The sequence below is a fragment of the Talpa europaea genome (assembly GCF_964194135.1).
Source record: "Talpa europaea genome assembly, chromosome: 10".
In the NCBI taxonomy this organism is placed as follows: Eukaryota; Metazoa; Chordata; class Mammalia; order Eulipotyphla; family Talpidae; genus Talpa; species Talpa europaea.
In genome coordinates this window covers 52481577-52498026 of record NC_140077.1, presented here as the reverse complement: position 1 = coordinate 52498026, position 16450 = coordinate 52481577, and the positions used below count along the sequence as shown (strand labels likewise).

Below are 16450 nucleotides of genomic sequence, written 5' to 3'. Positions count from 1 at the left end.
GGAGTCATCCTCTGAAAACTACTCAAATGACATGTGACTCCTGAAGGCTCCTTGCTTCAGAAAGGTCTTTCCTCTTTTTCTGGAAATGTTCATTATGCCAGTAACGTTTTCCTGTGATAGCCAAGAAGAGGGCATTTTATTTTGTTTTTAATTGTATCATTTATTTATGGACATAACATCGGTTTACAACACTGCACATGACTTGGACCTTCCCCCTCCCTACAAATCTTTTCTCAGACAAAGAAACTTCCCCCGCCCTACAAACTTTTTCCCACCTTACGAATCCATTCTCCCACCTGACCTCTCCTCACCCTATAAAAGCCTGCATCCCCCTGACAACATGCGCAGCTTCACTGACCCCCACCTTGGGTCCATGAGGTCTGCCTAGGGTGCAAAAAATTTTCCCTTCCTTTGAGAAATTTAGCCTGGCTCTCCTTTTATTTACCTCACCAAACTTTTCATCATGGAGGGGTCGAAACCTGCTTCACTTTGAGCTAGACCCAGGGGTATCAGTTACAGTATCAGGTCTCTATCAAGATCCTATTGGGCACATTATGCCTAAACCTGGTCATTTGCTGGCTTAAAATGGAAGGGGGTTGTTATCAAGATTGTGAATACCTGACTCAAAGTTGTTTTTAGCCTCAGCTCTCATTTCACCAGTTCATCAAGTTTCACAATCCCTGTAATATTTTGAAATTTTTTTTTTAAGTTCTACTAGAATGTCCTTAAGTGACATCACCATGACTGTGAAAAGTATATCTGTACTCTGAAGGTTACCAGCCCAATCTAAACACTAATCCTATTATACCAGGCATAACTGACCTAACATCACTCCTGACTGTGACTTAACCCCGGATCCTGTGATTGCCAACACTAGTGCATGGAATATTTCAAAATGCTGCCTGTTCTGAAAGTTAGGTCCTGCAAAAGTAGAAAATGGAGGCGAACAGGGATAAGGGAGAAAAGGACAAGTTATTTGGGATTATATGGAGATTACTAAGATATAGAAGAAGAAAGATCTGTTTTACACGGAGAAGTGGACAATCTGCTGGGAAGACACACGTGACTTTGTAAGGAAGGCTGCCCAGTGACTCTGATCTGATTCTTTTTCCTGACATCCATTTTATACAAACACAAGCAATTTTACATAACTCCCCACACCCAAATATAAGAATGCAGTTCTATATGTTTTCTCATCTGGATGACTCTCATTCAATATATACTCTCAGCTCTTCACTAGTCATATATGACTGAGTCCCACCACAGGGTGCTTTAAATTTCTGGCTTGCCCTGTGATAATAAGAGTATTACCACTTAACCTTTTCCATCATAAATGAGATATAAAGTGGTTTTATGTTTACTGAATATCAAGCATCTTTGAGGTGATTAATTACTAATATAATTTCTCCCTATCAGCCTCTGTGGAATATCTACCCCAAAGGGCTACCATTTATTCTCTAGAAAAGTATGATTTAGGTTTTTTTCCCATTTTTGCTTTTTCACTGTTTTGAAATATGCATGGGAACACAGCTCTGTTCTTGCTGAAAGAGACAGTGACCAGTCTGGGGTAGAGAGAGCGGTTACTGCCTAAATTGGTGTTAGTCAGTCTAAAAGAGCTTAACCCAATAAGCCCTCAAATAGAAGAATATCCTTCTCAGAAGAGAAATGACCAGGTTGAATCTTACCTGACCTGAGCTCAAGGACAATCACACACACAGGAGCTAGTAACTCCTGAGGAACTGTCATCAGAAAAGAGTGGTCACAGGTGTCCATGAATCCAACTGCATAGTAGATCACCTTACTTCTAGGGTGTTATGCTTCTAAATATAGTATGCAGAATACTATATTTTTTAAGATATTAAAACATTATTTTAATTTTTTGAGAAATTAAAGTTTTTAAATAAATGTATTTTTGTGATGGTGCTTTCAAATGTAAAAATATTAATTTATTACTTTAAGGAGATGCTTATAAGTGTGTCTTTAAATTTATTATTGAGATACCATTGTTTTATAAAACTATGTAAGTTTCAGGAGTATGTTGGATATTTTAAAGCACAATTACATAGTACAGAGAATCATCTTGTCGTTTTTAATTCATTAAGACTCTGCTGCCTTAGAAAAACTTTCTAAAGGTCATGCTCTGAAACACAGCATTCTCTTTCCCCTGAGAGAAAGCTATGATTACACTGTACACAAGATCCTACAAAGACAGCTGACACAACTAGTGGTTGAATTCTGTTTATTTCCAGAAGAGACTTTCCATAGACAGCTGCAATGCAAGGCTCCCATCAGAATGCCATGCCAACTGTGCTTCAGACAGCTTTCCACCCATGTCCTTGCTCAGGACTCACTCTGCCTGAAACAGGGTCTAGTAGACCGGAAATTCTAGCCCTGGGGCTACTTCCAGCCATAAGAACACACTTGGATCAGCAACAGAGCCACACCTGCTATGCTGCAATCCAGGCATTTGTCCATTGAAACTCTGGCTCAGCCTTTTCCCTTGTGCAACATCAGGCCTTAATGTCTCAGGCCTCTGCTCCACCTCCCTAAGATTAGGCTGTGAGTACTCACTTAATGAGGAAGTGGTGAAGACGAAATGAGATCTATGTGAAAAGTAATTGGCTTGATGTCTACACTGTCATCACTAATTATTATTATCACAGAGGAAAACCTAATCATCTCTAGCATAGAATAAAGAGGACAAAATGAAATCAGCCTTTCTCTCCAAGGGCATACTGTTTCAACCCTGTGAGCCTGAAGGCCAATTATCTTCAACCTAAAGACAAAATGGGTTATTTAAAATTCTGTTAAACTCAGATTCAATGACTCTTCAGTAACTTCTTTGACTCTATGGGATACCAACAAAAATCAGAAACCTTGACTCTTTGTGGGGCACAGGCAAAGCATTTGGGAAATAAATCCCAGGCACAGTTTAACTTCTGCCAACAAAGGGCCCACCTGGGTTGAAGCCGCACTGTTTCTTGGCACCTAAAGGTTTGGTTTTGTGGACTCTGCTGAGCTGGTGTCCCCGCTCTCCCCCGACACTCCGACTGGCCAGGCAACACATGCTCTGTTTCCTGCAAGAAGAAACAACAAAAGCGCATGAGTTATCAGCTATCAGTTCCACAGAATTCTCCAGGTGGGGCTTGGGTCTTAGGCAGAGCGGCAGCACACTTAACCCTCTACCACTGTGGTCACTGAAGGGTCCCAATGAGTGACCCCAAACTTGAAAAATCTATCAGTCAGTTTGCTGCAAGATGACAGAACAAAGGGGAAAAAAAGCCTAATGTTCAAAAGATATGATACATTCATACCATAAAAGCCTTAGATATTAAAATTTTTATAGAATAGAATGAATATATCTGAAAATATAATTTCTAGAACAATGTTCATGGTGCAAGTTCATTTTTTCAAGATGAATCATATGTATGAATGTATATACACACACACAAATTGGAATAACATCAACCAAAATCTCAACAGTGACTAATTCTGAGATATCATTTCTTTAGGTAACTCATCTGTAATAGGAAATTTAAGTTAGCCTAAAAACTAAGAAACAAATCGCTTTTATAAATTCCAAATCCACTGTATCCAAAGAAATCACTACATTAGTAATCCTGTGATGCAAACTACTTATTAATTTTGAAAAATTCCAAGATGCTAAATTCTCTAGAGGATATCATAAATACACTAACACTCTTCCCAAGCAAAAATGAATCTGGGTTCAATACAAGGACACACATACCAAAATGAAAGACATATGTATATTCAGCACTGAATTACCAATTGGCACAGGCAAATTTTCTGTAAAATAAAATAACCCCTCTTTACCTGATAAGAACTACTAAAACCACAATCATTGAGAAATTTAGTAAATCCAGATGGTTATTGTTAAGCATTAAAATATTCAAGTGATATGGTGAATTTGGCTCTGATTGTGTCATATATTGTGAAAGCTATGTAGATCAAGCCCCTCCATTAGGGGTGTGGGCTGAATTCAGTACAAGTGCCAGTTGAGGGTATATCAGAAGGTGATTTTTGAAATACTAGAATAATTTAGTGGGGCTATTCACCTAGTAGACAACACGAGCTTCGACAACAAAATCATATAAATGCTGTAGGGTCAGGACTGGACATGGAGCAGATTTTCTGATCCAGCAGACCGGGTAAAGGAGGAGTCAGAGTCCCTAGAGCCCTCAGTGAGTTTTCAGGGGTTTATTGGGGTTTACCGGGTACACAGGAGACAGGGATGCTGGGGGGGGGGGGGGGGCGGGAGGCTGACAGGCCTCCCAGCCCCCAGCAAGTCTTCACTCTGTCTGGGCTCTCTGGTGATCTCTGCTGCTCTGCTCTCTCATGGTTCTGCTTCTGAGCTTCTGCTGCCTCTTTCTCGGCTTCTCTTTCGGCTTCTACTGGTGTCCCCGTGACGCCGCCCTTAAAAGCCCAGTCTTAGCCCAGGTGAATCCCATCTACCTATGCCCACACCCTATTCCAGGTGTCCGCCATCAGGCATGCATTCAGGACCTCTAGGATCCATCATCTATCCTGATGGCAGGAGGGCAGAAAAGTCTGACATTTTTTTTCTTTACCCTACATAAAATGCCATCCTATAGAAACAATAAAGTGGGAAGGGAAAGTAGAGTTGAGGAAAAGAATAGTTCCAGTGACATACAAGTTCCCAAGACTTGATAGTTATTTGTGAAAAATTCTACATCTATCCAAACACTGGCCACATTTTCCTCAACAATGGTTTTCAAGAATGGTTTTCAAGTGTGACAGCTCTACATGTTACTTGCTAGGTGTGTGAATGTAGGCAAATATATCAATTATCTGGACCTCAGCTTTCTTGTCTATGAAATGAGGGTAATACACTAAGTTCACAAGGTTGTTGACCAACTTGTCATTAGAACCTCTTTTAGAGACAACTAGCAGCACATGGTGGATAGAAACAACTGATGATGATACTATTCTTCTTGAAATTTCCTCAAAGCTCAATTTCTGAAACTAGTAATAATCACAACTTTGGAGATTTAACACAAATGAATTCAGTCAAAACAAAATCTATTTTTGTGGTGGAATGCTTGTGTAGGGTAAGGTAAAAAGTATCAGGCTTTTCTGCCCTCCCGCCATTAGGATGGATGACAGAACCCTGTGGTCCCGAATGCATGCCTGATGGTGGGCACCTGGAGTAGGGTGTGGGCATATGCAGATGGGATTCACCTGGGCTAAGACTGGGCTTTTAAGGGCAGTGTCGTGGGGACGCCAGCAGAAGCCAAGAAAGAAACAGAGGAGCAGAGAAGCCAAGAGGGAAACAGAGCCATGAGAAGAGTAGAGAGAATTTGAGAGAAGGCTGGAGAGCACAGAGTGAGGACTTGCTGGGGGCTGGGCGGCTTGCTAGCCTCCCAGGCCCCCAGCACTCCTGCCTGCTGTGTACCTGGTAATCCCAATGAAAGCCTGAAAACCCACCGAGGTCTCTAGAACTCTCTCCTCCTTTACCCCATCTGCATGGGATCATAGAAAACCTGCTCCATGGCCATTCCTGACCTCACAGCTTCTTTCATGTTTCTATACTAACATACTACAATTATAGTATTTTAAATATCATAAACATCTTAATGCATTTAGGACTGAAGAATCCTCTAAATCTTCTAAGGTCAACCAAAACAATATTTTTTTCCATCTCTTCACACAAGATTTTATCTACGTCCAATGCTGATAAAATTTTATTTTCTTCAACTGCTGGCTTAAATTTTAAATTAAAAGTTTTGATAACTAATCACTCCATTCCTAACAGCATATACAAGAGCACGTAATTCCAGCTCTAATCACTGCATGATTAACTAGTCAGGTCACACCATAGTCTGCAAAAGCATTATATATTCAGCTCTAAGACTGAACAAGAAAAAGCAGTATAAATCAATCCTATACCACCCTAGAGTTCCTTTTATCTTACCTGGTACACCTGTGTGAAAGTAACTTAAAGTCATTTTGAATAACTGGGAATTTAAAAAATTTTTACCCTTGATTAAAAGAACTATTGGATTATCACATTTATTTCATAATTGGAGGAAAGGATGCCCTAGTGGAGCAGATTTGAATTTCCACTTAACAATGTGTATCTGAGGAACATACCTCAACATCATAAAGGCCATATACAACAAGCCAACAGCCAGTATCATTCTCAATGGTGAAAAGCTGAAAGCATTTCCATTAAGATCTGGAACAAGACAAGGATGTCCACTCTCACCACTGCTTTTCAATATACTACTGGAAGTCCTAGCCAGAGCAATAAGACAAGAGAAAGACATACAAGGAATCCAAATAGGAAAAGAAGAAGTCAAACTATCACTATTTGCAGATGATATGATAATATACATAGAGAACCCCAAAAACTCCACAGAAAAACTAATTGAACTCATCAATCAGTTCAGCAAAGTGGCAGGATACAAAATCAACATGCAAAAGTCAGAAGCCTTCCTATACACTAACAATAAATCTGAAGAAGAAGAAGAAATGAAAAAACCATCCCCTTTATTATCGAAACAAAAAAAATCAAATACTTGGGAATAAATCTAACAAAAGAGGTAAAGGACCTTTACAAAGAAAACTATAAAACACTGTTAAAAGAAATAGAAGAAGACGCAAAGAAATGGAAAGATATCCCCTGCTCATGGATTGGAAGAATAAACATTATTAAAATGGCCATCCTACCAAAAGCAATATACCAATTCAATGCTATTCCAATAAAAATTTCAATGTTATTCTTCAAAGAAATAGAACAATTATTGATGAAATTCATATGGAATCACCAAAAACCCTGAATAGCCAAAGCTCTCCTGAAAAAAAAAGAAGGGAATGGAGGCATCACACTCCCAGACTTCAAACTATACTACAAAGCCATAATCATCAAAACTGCATGGTATTGGAACAAGAACAGACACACGGACCAATGGAATCGAATAGAAAATCCAGAAATAAACCCACAGATTTATGGTCAACTCATCTTTGACAAAGGAGCAAAGACTATGCATTGGACAAAGAAAGTCTGTTCAATAAATGGTGCTGGGAAAACTGGGCCGCTACATGCAAAAGAATGAAGCTTGACCACTACCTCACACCATACACAAAAATCAACTCAAAATGGATTAAAGAACTAGACATAAAACCTGAAACCATAAAATAAATAGAAGGAAATATACGCGAAACACTACGGGATATGCACATCAAAGACATCTTTACAGACACATCACCCAAAGCAGTGATAGTGAAGGCAAAGATAAACAGCTGGGACTACATCAAATTAAAGAGCTTCTGCACAGCAAAAAAGACAATAACAAAAACAAAGAGAAACCCCACCAACTGGGAGAACATTTTTGCACACAACACTAATGATAAAGCATTGATCACAAAAATCTGCAAAGAGCTGATGAGACTCAACAACAACAAAGAAAAGAATCCAGTCAAAAAATGGGCAGAAGAGCTAAAAAGAAACTTCTCTGAAGAGGAAATGCAAATGGCCAACAGGCATATGAAAAAATGTTCAACATCACTTGTAATCAGGGAAATGCAAATCAAAACTACCATGAGATACCATCTTACACCAGTGAGAATGGCACATATTAAAAAAACTAGCAACAACAAATGTTGGCGAGGGTGTGGAGAAAAAGGAACTCTTCTGCACTGTTGGTGGGAGTGCAAACTGGTCCAACCACTATGGAGAGCTGTGTGGAGATTTCTGGACCTACTAAACATAGAGCTTCCATATGATCCAGCAATTCCACTCCTAGGTATTTACCCAAAGGACACAGAAACATCAATTCCAAAGAGCACCTGCACCCCTATGTTTATAGCAGCACTATTTACAATAGCTAAGCTTTGGAAACAGCCCAAATGCCCAAAAATAGATAACTGGATCAAGAAGATGTGGTACATATATACCATGGAATATTACTCAGCATTCAAAAAAGATAAACACATGCAATTTGCAGCAACATGGATGGCGCTGGAAGGGATCATGCTCAGCGAAATAAGCCAGAAAGAAAAAGAAAAATACCGGATGGTCTCACTCATAGCAGGAATCTAGAAAACTTAAATAAGGGAGCAGGAAAATGAATAACTATAAGAAAGTGAAAATCAAAATCAACAAAAATCTATGAACCAGAGACACTTTTGGGGAGGTGGGTGGAGGGAGGGGAGGGATTGGGGTCAAAATGGGGGGGTTGAAATTGTATGGGGAATATAAAAATAAAATTTATTATAAAAAATTTAAAAAATAAAAAAAATAATAAAATGTAATATAAAATGCCAAAAAAAGAAAAAAATGTGTATCTGATATTATTTTAAATATTCTGGACCTTTAAGAAACAGGCAACTTGGGGCCTCCCTGGTGGCACAAGGGCTTAAGATGCAATCTATTACTACTATGAGATACCATCTTACACCAGAGAGAATGGCACATATTAAAAAAAAAACTAGCAACAACAAATGTTGGCGAGGGTGTGGAGAAAAGGGAACTCTCCTGCACTGTTGATGGGAGTGCAAAGTGGTCCAACCACTATGGAGAGCTGTGTGGAGTTTTCTTGACCTACTAAACATAGAGCTTCCATGTGATCCAGCTATTCCACTCCTAGGTATTTACCCAAAGGACACAGAAACATCAATTCCAAAGAGCACCTGCTCCCCTATGTTTATAGCAGCACTATTTACAATAGCTAAGCTTTGGAAACAACCCAAATGTCCAAAAATAGATGACTGGATCAAGAAGATGTGGTGCATATACACCATGGAATATTACTCAGCATTCAAAAAAGATAAACACATGCAATTTGCAGCAACATGGATGGCGCTGGAAGGGATGATGCTCAGCAAAATAAGCCAGAAAGAAAAAGAAAAATACTGGATGGTCTCACTCATAGCAGGAATCTAGAAAACTTAAATAAGGGACCAGGAAAAAGAATAACTATAAGAAAGAAAATATCAAAATCAACAAACAACTATGGGGAAAGGAGGGCTTGAGGTCAAAATAAGGGGGTTGTAATTGTATGGGGAATATAAAAATAAAATTTAAATAAAAAATAAATTTAAAGTTAATAGACTAGAAGAGAATTTAAAAAAAAAAGAAAAAAAAAAGAAACAACTTTGGGTGCAGCACAAATTTAAAAAAAGATCCCCATACATTCAAAATACATATTGTAGGGCCTCCCCGGTGGCGCAGCGGTTGAGCGCTGGGTTGCGAAGCTCCCCGCGACCTCCACGGCGCTGGTTCAATCCCCGGCTGCTCCCAGGCCACCGGAGGAGCATCCCACATGGCGCGCAGACCTCTCCTGCCGCCCGCTGCTCCCCTCAGCAGTGTGCTTCGGTCCTTCTGCCTGCTCTGCTCCCCGCTCTGGCTCTGGTGAATTCTCTCACCCTCCCGCACTTCTGACTGTACCCAGTGCATGTATAAACAAACAAACAAATAATAAATAAATAAAATACGTACCTCTTTAAAAAAAAAAACAAAAAAAAATACATATTGTACATACAACTCATAAAAAAAAATGCAATCTATGAAGCTATTAGCAGCCCTGCAGCATGAGTTCAATCCCCAGCCAGGGAGCTACCCACATGGCATAGCAGACCTCTCCTGTCTTGCCCGCTGCTCCCCTCAGCAGTGTATTTCAGTCAGTCTGCCTGTTCTGTTCCCCACTCTGTCTCTGGTGAATCCTCTCACCTGCCACACCTCTGGCCTGTACCCCAGTTCTTATATGCATAAATAAATAAATCTTTAAAATAAAGAAACAGGCAACTTAGAGAACTATTTATTCAGACTACTTTTTAAATAATTTCAACCTCCCATATCACAATTTCTACACAGAAATAAAATAAAATCATGAAAGACAGGTCTAGGTTCAAAATTCACACGCATACACAAAGTAGGATCTTCTCTGATCCCGTTTTTACCTGTAATGCAAAGATATCACCCAACTCACTGTGTACAGTTTTAAAAAATTCTAGTACAAAAAAGACATTGAAATAACTCAAAAGATGTCTTCTATCTTATCCACTTTTCAGATCAAATGGCATTCACTGAGTACCTGATCTGCATGTACCAGATACAATACAGTCACTTTTAACTTACATTTCCTCACTTAAAGCTGGACAATGGATTTTAGTTTTCCAGGTTTCCTCAGTGAGAATAATCAAGTGAAGACATAACAGAAGACTTACCAAGCCAGAAAGATGATCTTTTATACAAGAGATGCTGATTTAGTAATGAGTTTAATGTTCTTTATTCAATGGAAAATGATGCATGGGTGGGGAGTTCAAAGTCTGTAAAGTGGTAGAGCAATTTCCAGAGGCATTTTGGGCAAGAGCAACCTTTCCAGAGCATTAGAAAAGGAAAGTAGAAACAGGACATGATTGGCTAAGAGATCCAGGATTTCCTTATAAGGCTAGCAGGTCCTATTTTCTGGGTATGGTAAATAATCTAAAGCTGTGTTGGAGGACTGTGATTGGTGTATCCTTGACAGATGTTTCCCATAAGTGCAGGCTGACTTGTTTGTATTTAGATGTAGATTTAGATCTATAATGTGGGTCACGCCATTGGGAGAGCGTCCGTTTGGTGGGTGCCAATATAGGAATTAAGTTTATCACCATAGCTGAGAAGTATCCCATGCGAATCAGCATGAACACAGTCACATTTAACAAAATGTAACAGCTGGGGTGGATGGTATTCAAGTGTAAAATCAATAAAGCATACACAGTGCATAGAGAGTCACAAGGCATCTGGGTCCTCAGTGGTATTTATTTTTTCTCCTCTACAGCATGTGCCTAAAGGACACAGGGACTCAGAAGTGAGAAAAATTCATAAGGAAATGAAGACTTTCCTTTAGTGAGTTTGCACAGACTGGGAGCTGAGACAGGCAGTAATTAACCAGCTCTGTGAGAAGCAAGATGAGCCAACTTTGTTGTGAATTCCCAAAATCTAAGTACCTAGCTCCAGGAATCCTCATACGCTACTCCTGTGTCATTGAGGAGTCAGGCCTTGAATAAGTCTCCAACTTTGCTGTTCACTTGCAACATGTCACTGAGTCCATACAGGACAAAGCTCTCAGGAAAGCAGGAGGCAAGCAGATTATGGTTGTATGTGACCACTTTGCTTTACTCCCTGATAGCACTGGTATCTTAAAGGGACAAGCTCAGGCCCTAAAAAATGCTTACTGGTTCAAAAATGCTTTGAACCAGCCACATCCCTCAAGGCTTGGGAAGCTCCTCACTTAGGTAGTGTAACTCATTCAGGAATAAGTCATCTTTTCAAGTTTTTGGGATTCCTGATTTCTGAATACATTTATTGTCATTGAAATATGCAGTTCCATATTTGCAAATATGCAAAATATGCAGTTCAAGCAGGTGCTATGTCCTGTGCCTTTCCTAGATCCTGCCACCAGGAAGCTCACAATCAAGTAGTAATGACTGACAGTGGTGGTTGTGGGGGAGGTGTAATTTAGGGGAGGGAGTGTGTGTGACACAAAACATAGAGAGACAATTACATTGGAGAATGATGAATTGCATGACACGATAAAGGTAAGTGTAAGATGCTCTGGGAACAAGTCCAACTCATGGACAATGCATCACTCAAGTGACTTAAAGGACATAGGGACACAGAATGTACCAGGGCAAACATGTAAGTAAGATATTACTTGATCAAGAAACTCAGAGAGGTTGACTGTGTTTGAGTTAGAGTTTCGCATAGTTGGGGATGGTGACCAATGAGGCAGGCGAGGCAGAGGCAGGGGCCAGAGCCTAGGAACTCTATAGGTCTTGAAAAATTTGGGCTTTATTCTGAAGGAATTAGTAAGTTACTGAATATGCAAATAAGACATTTTTAGGTTTGCACTGAAGAAAGGTCATCTGGGCCCTGTGGGGCACCTGGATTAGAAGGAGGGAAAGTGGAAGAAGGAAGGACAGTGAGACAGAGGACCACAAACAAGAGCTGACTGTCACTCAACATACAAATTGGTATTCAGAAAAACTGGTTGGCTTACAAGAGATTAAAGAGGTAGAGACAATAGCTCTGGTGATTGAAAGGATGCAGTTGAATGAGAAAGAGGAAAGAGTAAGAAGAATCTCTGATTTGGAAAATGGGATAATATTGTTCTCCCTGAGATGGAAACAGGAAGAGAAACAGTGATCACTAAGAGGTGGCTATTAGTGCCTAGGAGGCATCCAGGAAGGCAATGATAAATAGAAGAATTAAAATCCCAGAGACAGATCAGGGCCAGGAATATACATTTTGGGATGAGCATGAAGATAACTAAAACTAGGGCCTCCCTGGTAGCACAAGGGGTTAAGCATCAGCACTATGAAGCTATACGCAGCCACTGCAGCATGAATTCAAGGTAGTGCCAGGGAGCTACCCACATGGCACAGCAGACCTCTCCTGTCTCACCCACTGCTCCCCTCAGCAGTATATTTCAGTCACTCTGCCTGTTCTGTTCCCCACTCTGTCTCTGGTGAATCCTCTCACCCCCGGCACCTCTGGCCTGTACCCCAGTTCTTGAATGCATAAATAAATCTTTAAAAAAAAGATAACTAATACTAAAAATGGTATTCCACCATTCAGCAGGTACAGAGACCAGAGAACACCTGGAAGAGAACCCTGAGAAACACCAATATTTGCAGGACTGATTATATATTAAGTTAAAAAGCAAGCTGCAAAATTACATACACAATAAGAGTCCTGGGGAAAGGAGAGGAAGAACAAGTGCATGTATGTTATCATGTACTTTTTTATATGGGACATGCTAATTTACAAACTATTCTATTACTTAAGCTGGTTAATGAATATATATTACTTTTATAATTTAGAATAAAACTATTTAATTTTAAAAACATTTAAGAGACAGGTGGGTGGAAAAACAACTGCAAAGTAGACCAAGAAATAGAGACGTGAAGAAAATGCAGAGAGAAACCTTATTGCTTGATTCTACTTATGTCTTATTTCAATGGAATGCTATAGGATTTTAAGTCTATGTAGAAAATCAGGGTAAAGCAATAAAAATTATTATAAAGGCACTCAGCAATATGAATTCTCTCTGAAGATGTTATAAATAGTGGTCTTGAAAATAGGTGCCACTGTTACAATCTACTTATGTAAATTTTTTAAAAAGACATGTAATTTTCATCAGCAAGAAATGAAAAATCATGAGCAAATGAGACAACTGGAGCAGTGAGTCAGCACCTATAAAAATAGCAACACAAGCTTAAGCATTTCTACTAGAATTTGGTCACATCCACAGGCAAAGGCATGAAGGAAAGACAAAATAGCCCCTTTGTCAAGTCTCACTCATTCTCAGACATGGCCTCTCATGCCTATTACAGAAGTTAGTGGCTTATTTTGACTTCAAAAGACTACTGTAATTTTAAGAATCAGAAATGCCAAATTATGTGATTTTAATGTAAGTTAAATATTTTTGTATATTTTAAATCATCTCCCTTTGAGTTTAGATGTAAGTCCCTTTAAGTACCTCTGATATATAGTCCATTACCTTTCCAGGAAAAAACCTTTTTTTCCCACTGAAAATATGAACAGCCTGTTGATATGGAATCTCTACCATGTTATTTTCTGAAATTATTAAAATGTATCTGTTATTCTTTGCTTTCAAATATCCCCAATGTTTCATTTCACAAGCTCCCTTTTTTATTTCATTTAGTTGAGCAGGAATCAAATTATTCTTCTACTCCCAAAGCAGCCATGTGAAAAATGCAAAATTACTATCACAAATATTACCTGAGTTCTTCAAACTTCTCAACTAACATCAAACACAAGGAGAATTCAGAGAAGTGCCATACTCAATGAGCACAGGGGCGAATGTGGGTTTCTTATTATTAATAAACTCTGGTTCAATGGTGGCTACTAATCAAACATTTGTTGAATACTTTCTGCAGTGCCAGGGACAGTTCTAGTTGTGAGACTGAAATAGTAAGTGAAATGGACCATCACTCAGGAAAACAACAACAAAAAGTCAAAAGTTCTAGACTTTTGTTAAGTTCTAGACTTTTGTTCTAGACTGCAGATACATGCCTACTTCCCACCTCTACAACAATTATTGATAATCACACCAATAAGTCTAAGAACACCATGTAATGGATGTAGAATAACTTGGGGTGCTAGCTCTCCTGAGCTCCCTTCCATTCACACCTTTCACTCTCTCAGGACAGTTTCTTCATTACAGGGAAGGCTGCCTCATTCCCTTCCTATTTATATCCTACCTCTGTTCAAAGTGCTATAATAAAAATACCATAGACTGGGTGACTTTAACAGCAGAAATTTATTTCCTAAATTCTGGAGTCCAATTTTAGAGTCCAAAACAAAGGTTCCCGGAAATTCATTTCCTGATGAAAGCCCTCTTCCCAGTTTGCAGATAAACGCCTTGTTGAAGCTGTACATGGCAGAGAGAAGAAGCATGTTCTCATGTTCTCTCTTCTTACAAGGGGACTAATCCATCTCCCAAAGGTCCCATTTCTAAATACTATCACATTGGAGATTAGATTTCAACACATGAACTTGGCAGGTAGGGGGCACACAAACATGTCCCATGGATCCTGGGTGATCTACCCCAAATTCTTTCTCCTCCAATGGCTTGGAGCCACATCAGCAGCAGTATCTCTCCTGGATTCTCCTCTCCTTCACTGTTGTCTTTAAACCTGTACAGCCTTGCTGCGCAGTATGTGCAAAATCTGTGTGCTTGCCTTACGTCCCCCAAGTTAAAATGTAAGCACTGCAAGGGAGGATATCTGAATGTCATATTTCTTTCACTCTCTCAAGCTGCTTCAGCACCTTACAAAGTATTTGTTAATTCATTCATTTAGTTAAAACATGCTCACTGAGTGCCACTGACTGACACCAAGAAGCAGTTGTGGATTTGGAAAACCTAATCACATGCACACACGTGCACACACACAAACCCCACATTTGCACAAATGTGTGCACACATAAGCCACAATCTAAAAACTCTAGAATTTGGGACTAAATTAAGGGAAATGCCATTTGAATTTCTGAAAAGTTGGAGCCACAAAATATTTGCATTGAAATGTCAGTTTCTCGGGCCTCCCCGGTGGCGCAGCGGTTGAGCGCTGGGTTGCGAAGCTGCCCGCAGCCTCTACAGCGCCGGTTCGATCCCCAGCTGCTCCCTGGCCACCAGAGGAGGGTCCCACGTGGCGCGCAGACCTCTCCTGCCGCCCGCTGCTCCCCTCAGCAGTGTACTTCGGTCCTTCTGCCTGCTCTGCTCCCTGATCTGGCTCTGGTGAATTCTCTCACCCTCCCGCGCTTCTGACTGTACCCAGTGCTTGTATGTATGTATGTATCAATCAATCAATAAATAAATCTTTAAAAAAAAAAAAAGAAATGTCAGTTTCTCACTGCTAGCTTGCTAATTTCTGTACGTGGAATGAGGCTAGAGAGTTTGGCCTGATAAAGGGCCTTGAACATCTGTTTTACTGAATAAATAAACTGCCAAATACTAACAGCAGCTTACATTTACAGTGTGTAAACTTTCCAAACTGCTTTCCCAGCCATTAACATAACTTAACAAATATGTTTTTTAAATGAGACCATTTATGCACTAGTAAAAAATCAGTTTTAAGTGTTTCACCTGTTACATTATTAAACTGTTTAACCATTTTTCATAGATGATGGTCATGTAAAATTCAATCCAGATTTTTCTCACAAATTCTGAATAAATGAAAGCTTCAAACACTGATCTTCATCCAAGTGCTGAACATAACACAACATTAAACAAGGCATTCCATAACTTTCAATACTGGGCTCAAAACAGGTTTCTATAGGACATATGTCTTCTATTCTGTGGAACCAGTCACTGAGGATTTGAAAGAAAGTCTAAACGTTCTCACAAATGTCGAGGAGTTCACATAAAGAAGGAGTGTGTCATTCCAACATTCTCCTTTTAAAGACTTTGTAGAACCATCAGATCTTCCCATCTTTGAAATAAATGGTTCTGTTTTGGTTTATTATTGTTGTTGTTGTTGTTGTTGTTACTCTCTTTCTAAGGAGGTTATAGAAAGCAGTGGAAGAAGGAGGGATAATATTGTCTCAGAAACTAGAAATGCTAAATAGACTTCAAAAAAACGTTTGTTTTTTTTTTAAAGATTTTATTTATATAAAAACCAGGGTACAGGCCAGATGTGCAGGAGGTGAGAGGATTCACCAGAGACAGAGTGGGGAACAGAACAGGCAGACTGACGAAATACACTGCTGAGGGGAGCAGCAGGCGAGACAGGAGAGGTCTGCCGCGCCATGTGGGACCCTCGCCGACTGGCCGGGATCGAACCGGCACTGCAGAGGCTGTGGACAGCTTCACAGCTCGGCGCTCAACCACTGCGCCACCAGGGGAAGCCAAAAAAAAAACCAAGTTTTTTAAAAAGAATTTTATATCTCGAATTAAACTGG

General features: G+C 39.7%; 1 protein-coding gene across 4 annotated transcripts in view; it reads right to left on the bottom strand.

The window, feature by feature from the left end:
• FAM13C (family with sequence similarity 13 member C) overlaps positions 1-16450 on the bottom strand; it is a gene marked incomplete at both ends in the record, with an annotated part of 113303 nt that overhangs the window by 70069 nt on the left and 26784 nt on the right. For all 4 annotated transcript variants that reach the window (XM_084246291.1, XM_084246292.1, XM_084246293.1 and 1 more), the window contains one exon: positions 2959-3077. In XM_084246291.1, coding sequence (XP_084102417.1) covers positions 2959-3077 — 119 coding nt within the window. The remainder of the gene's footprint in view (positions 1-2958; positions 3078-16450) is intronic.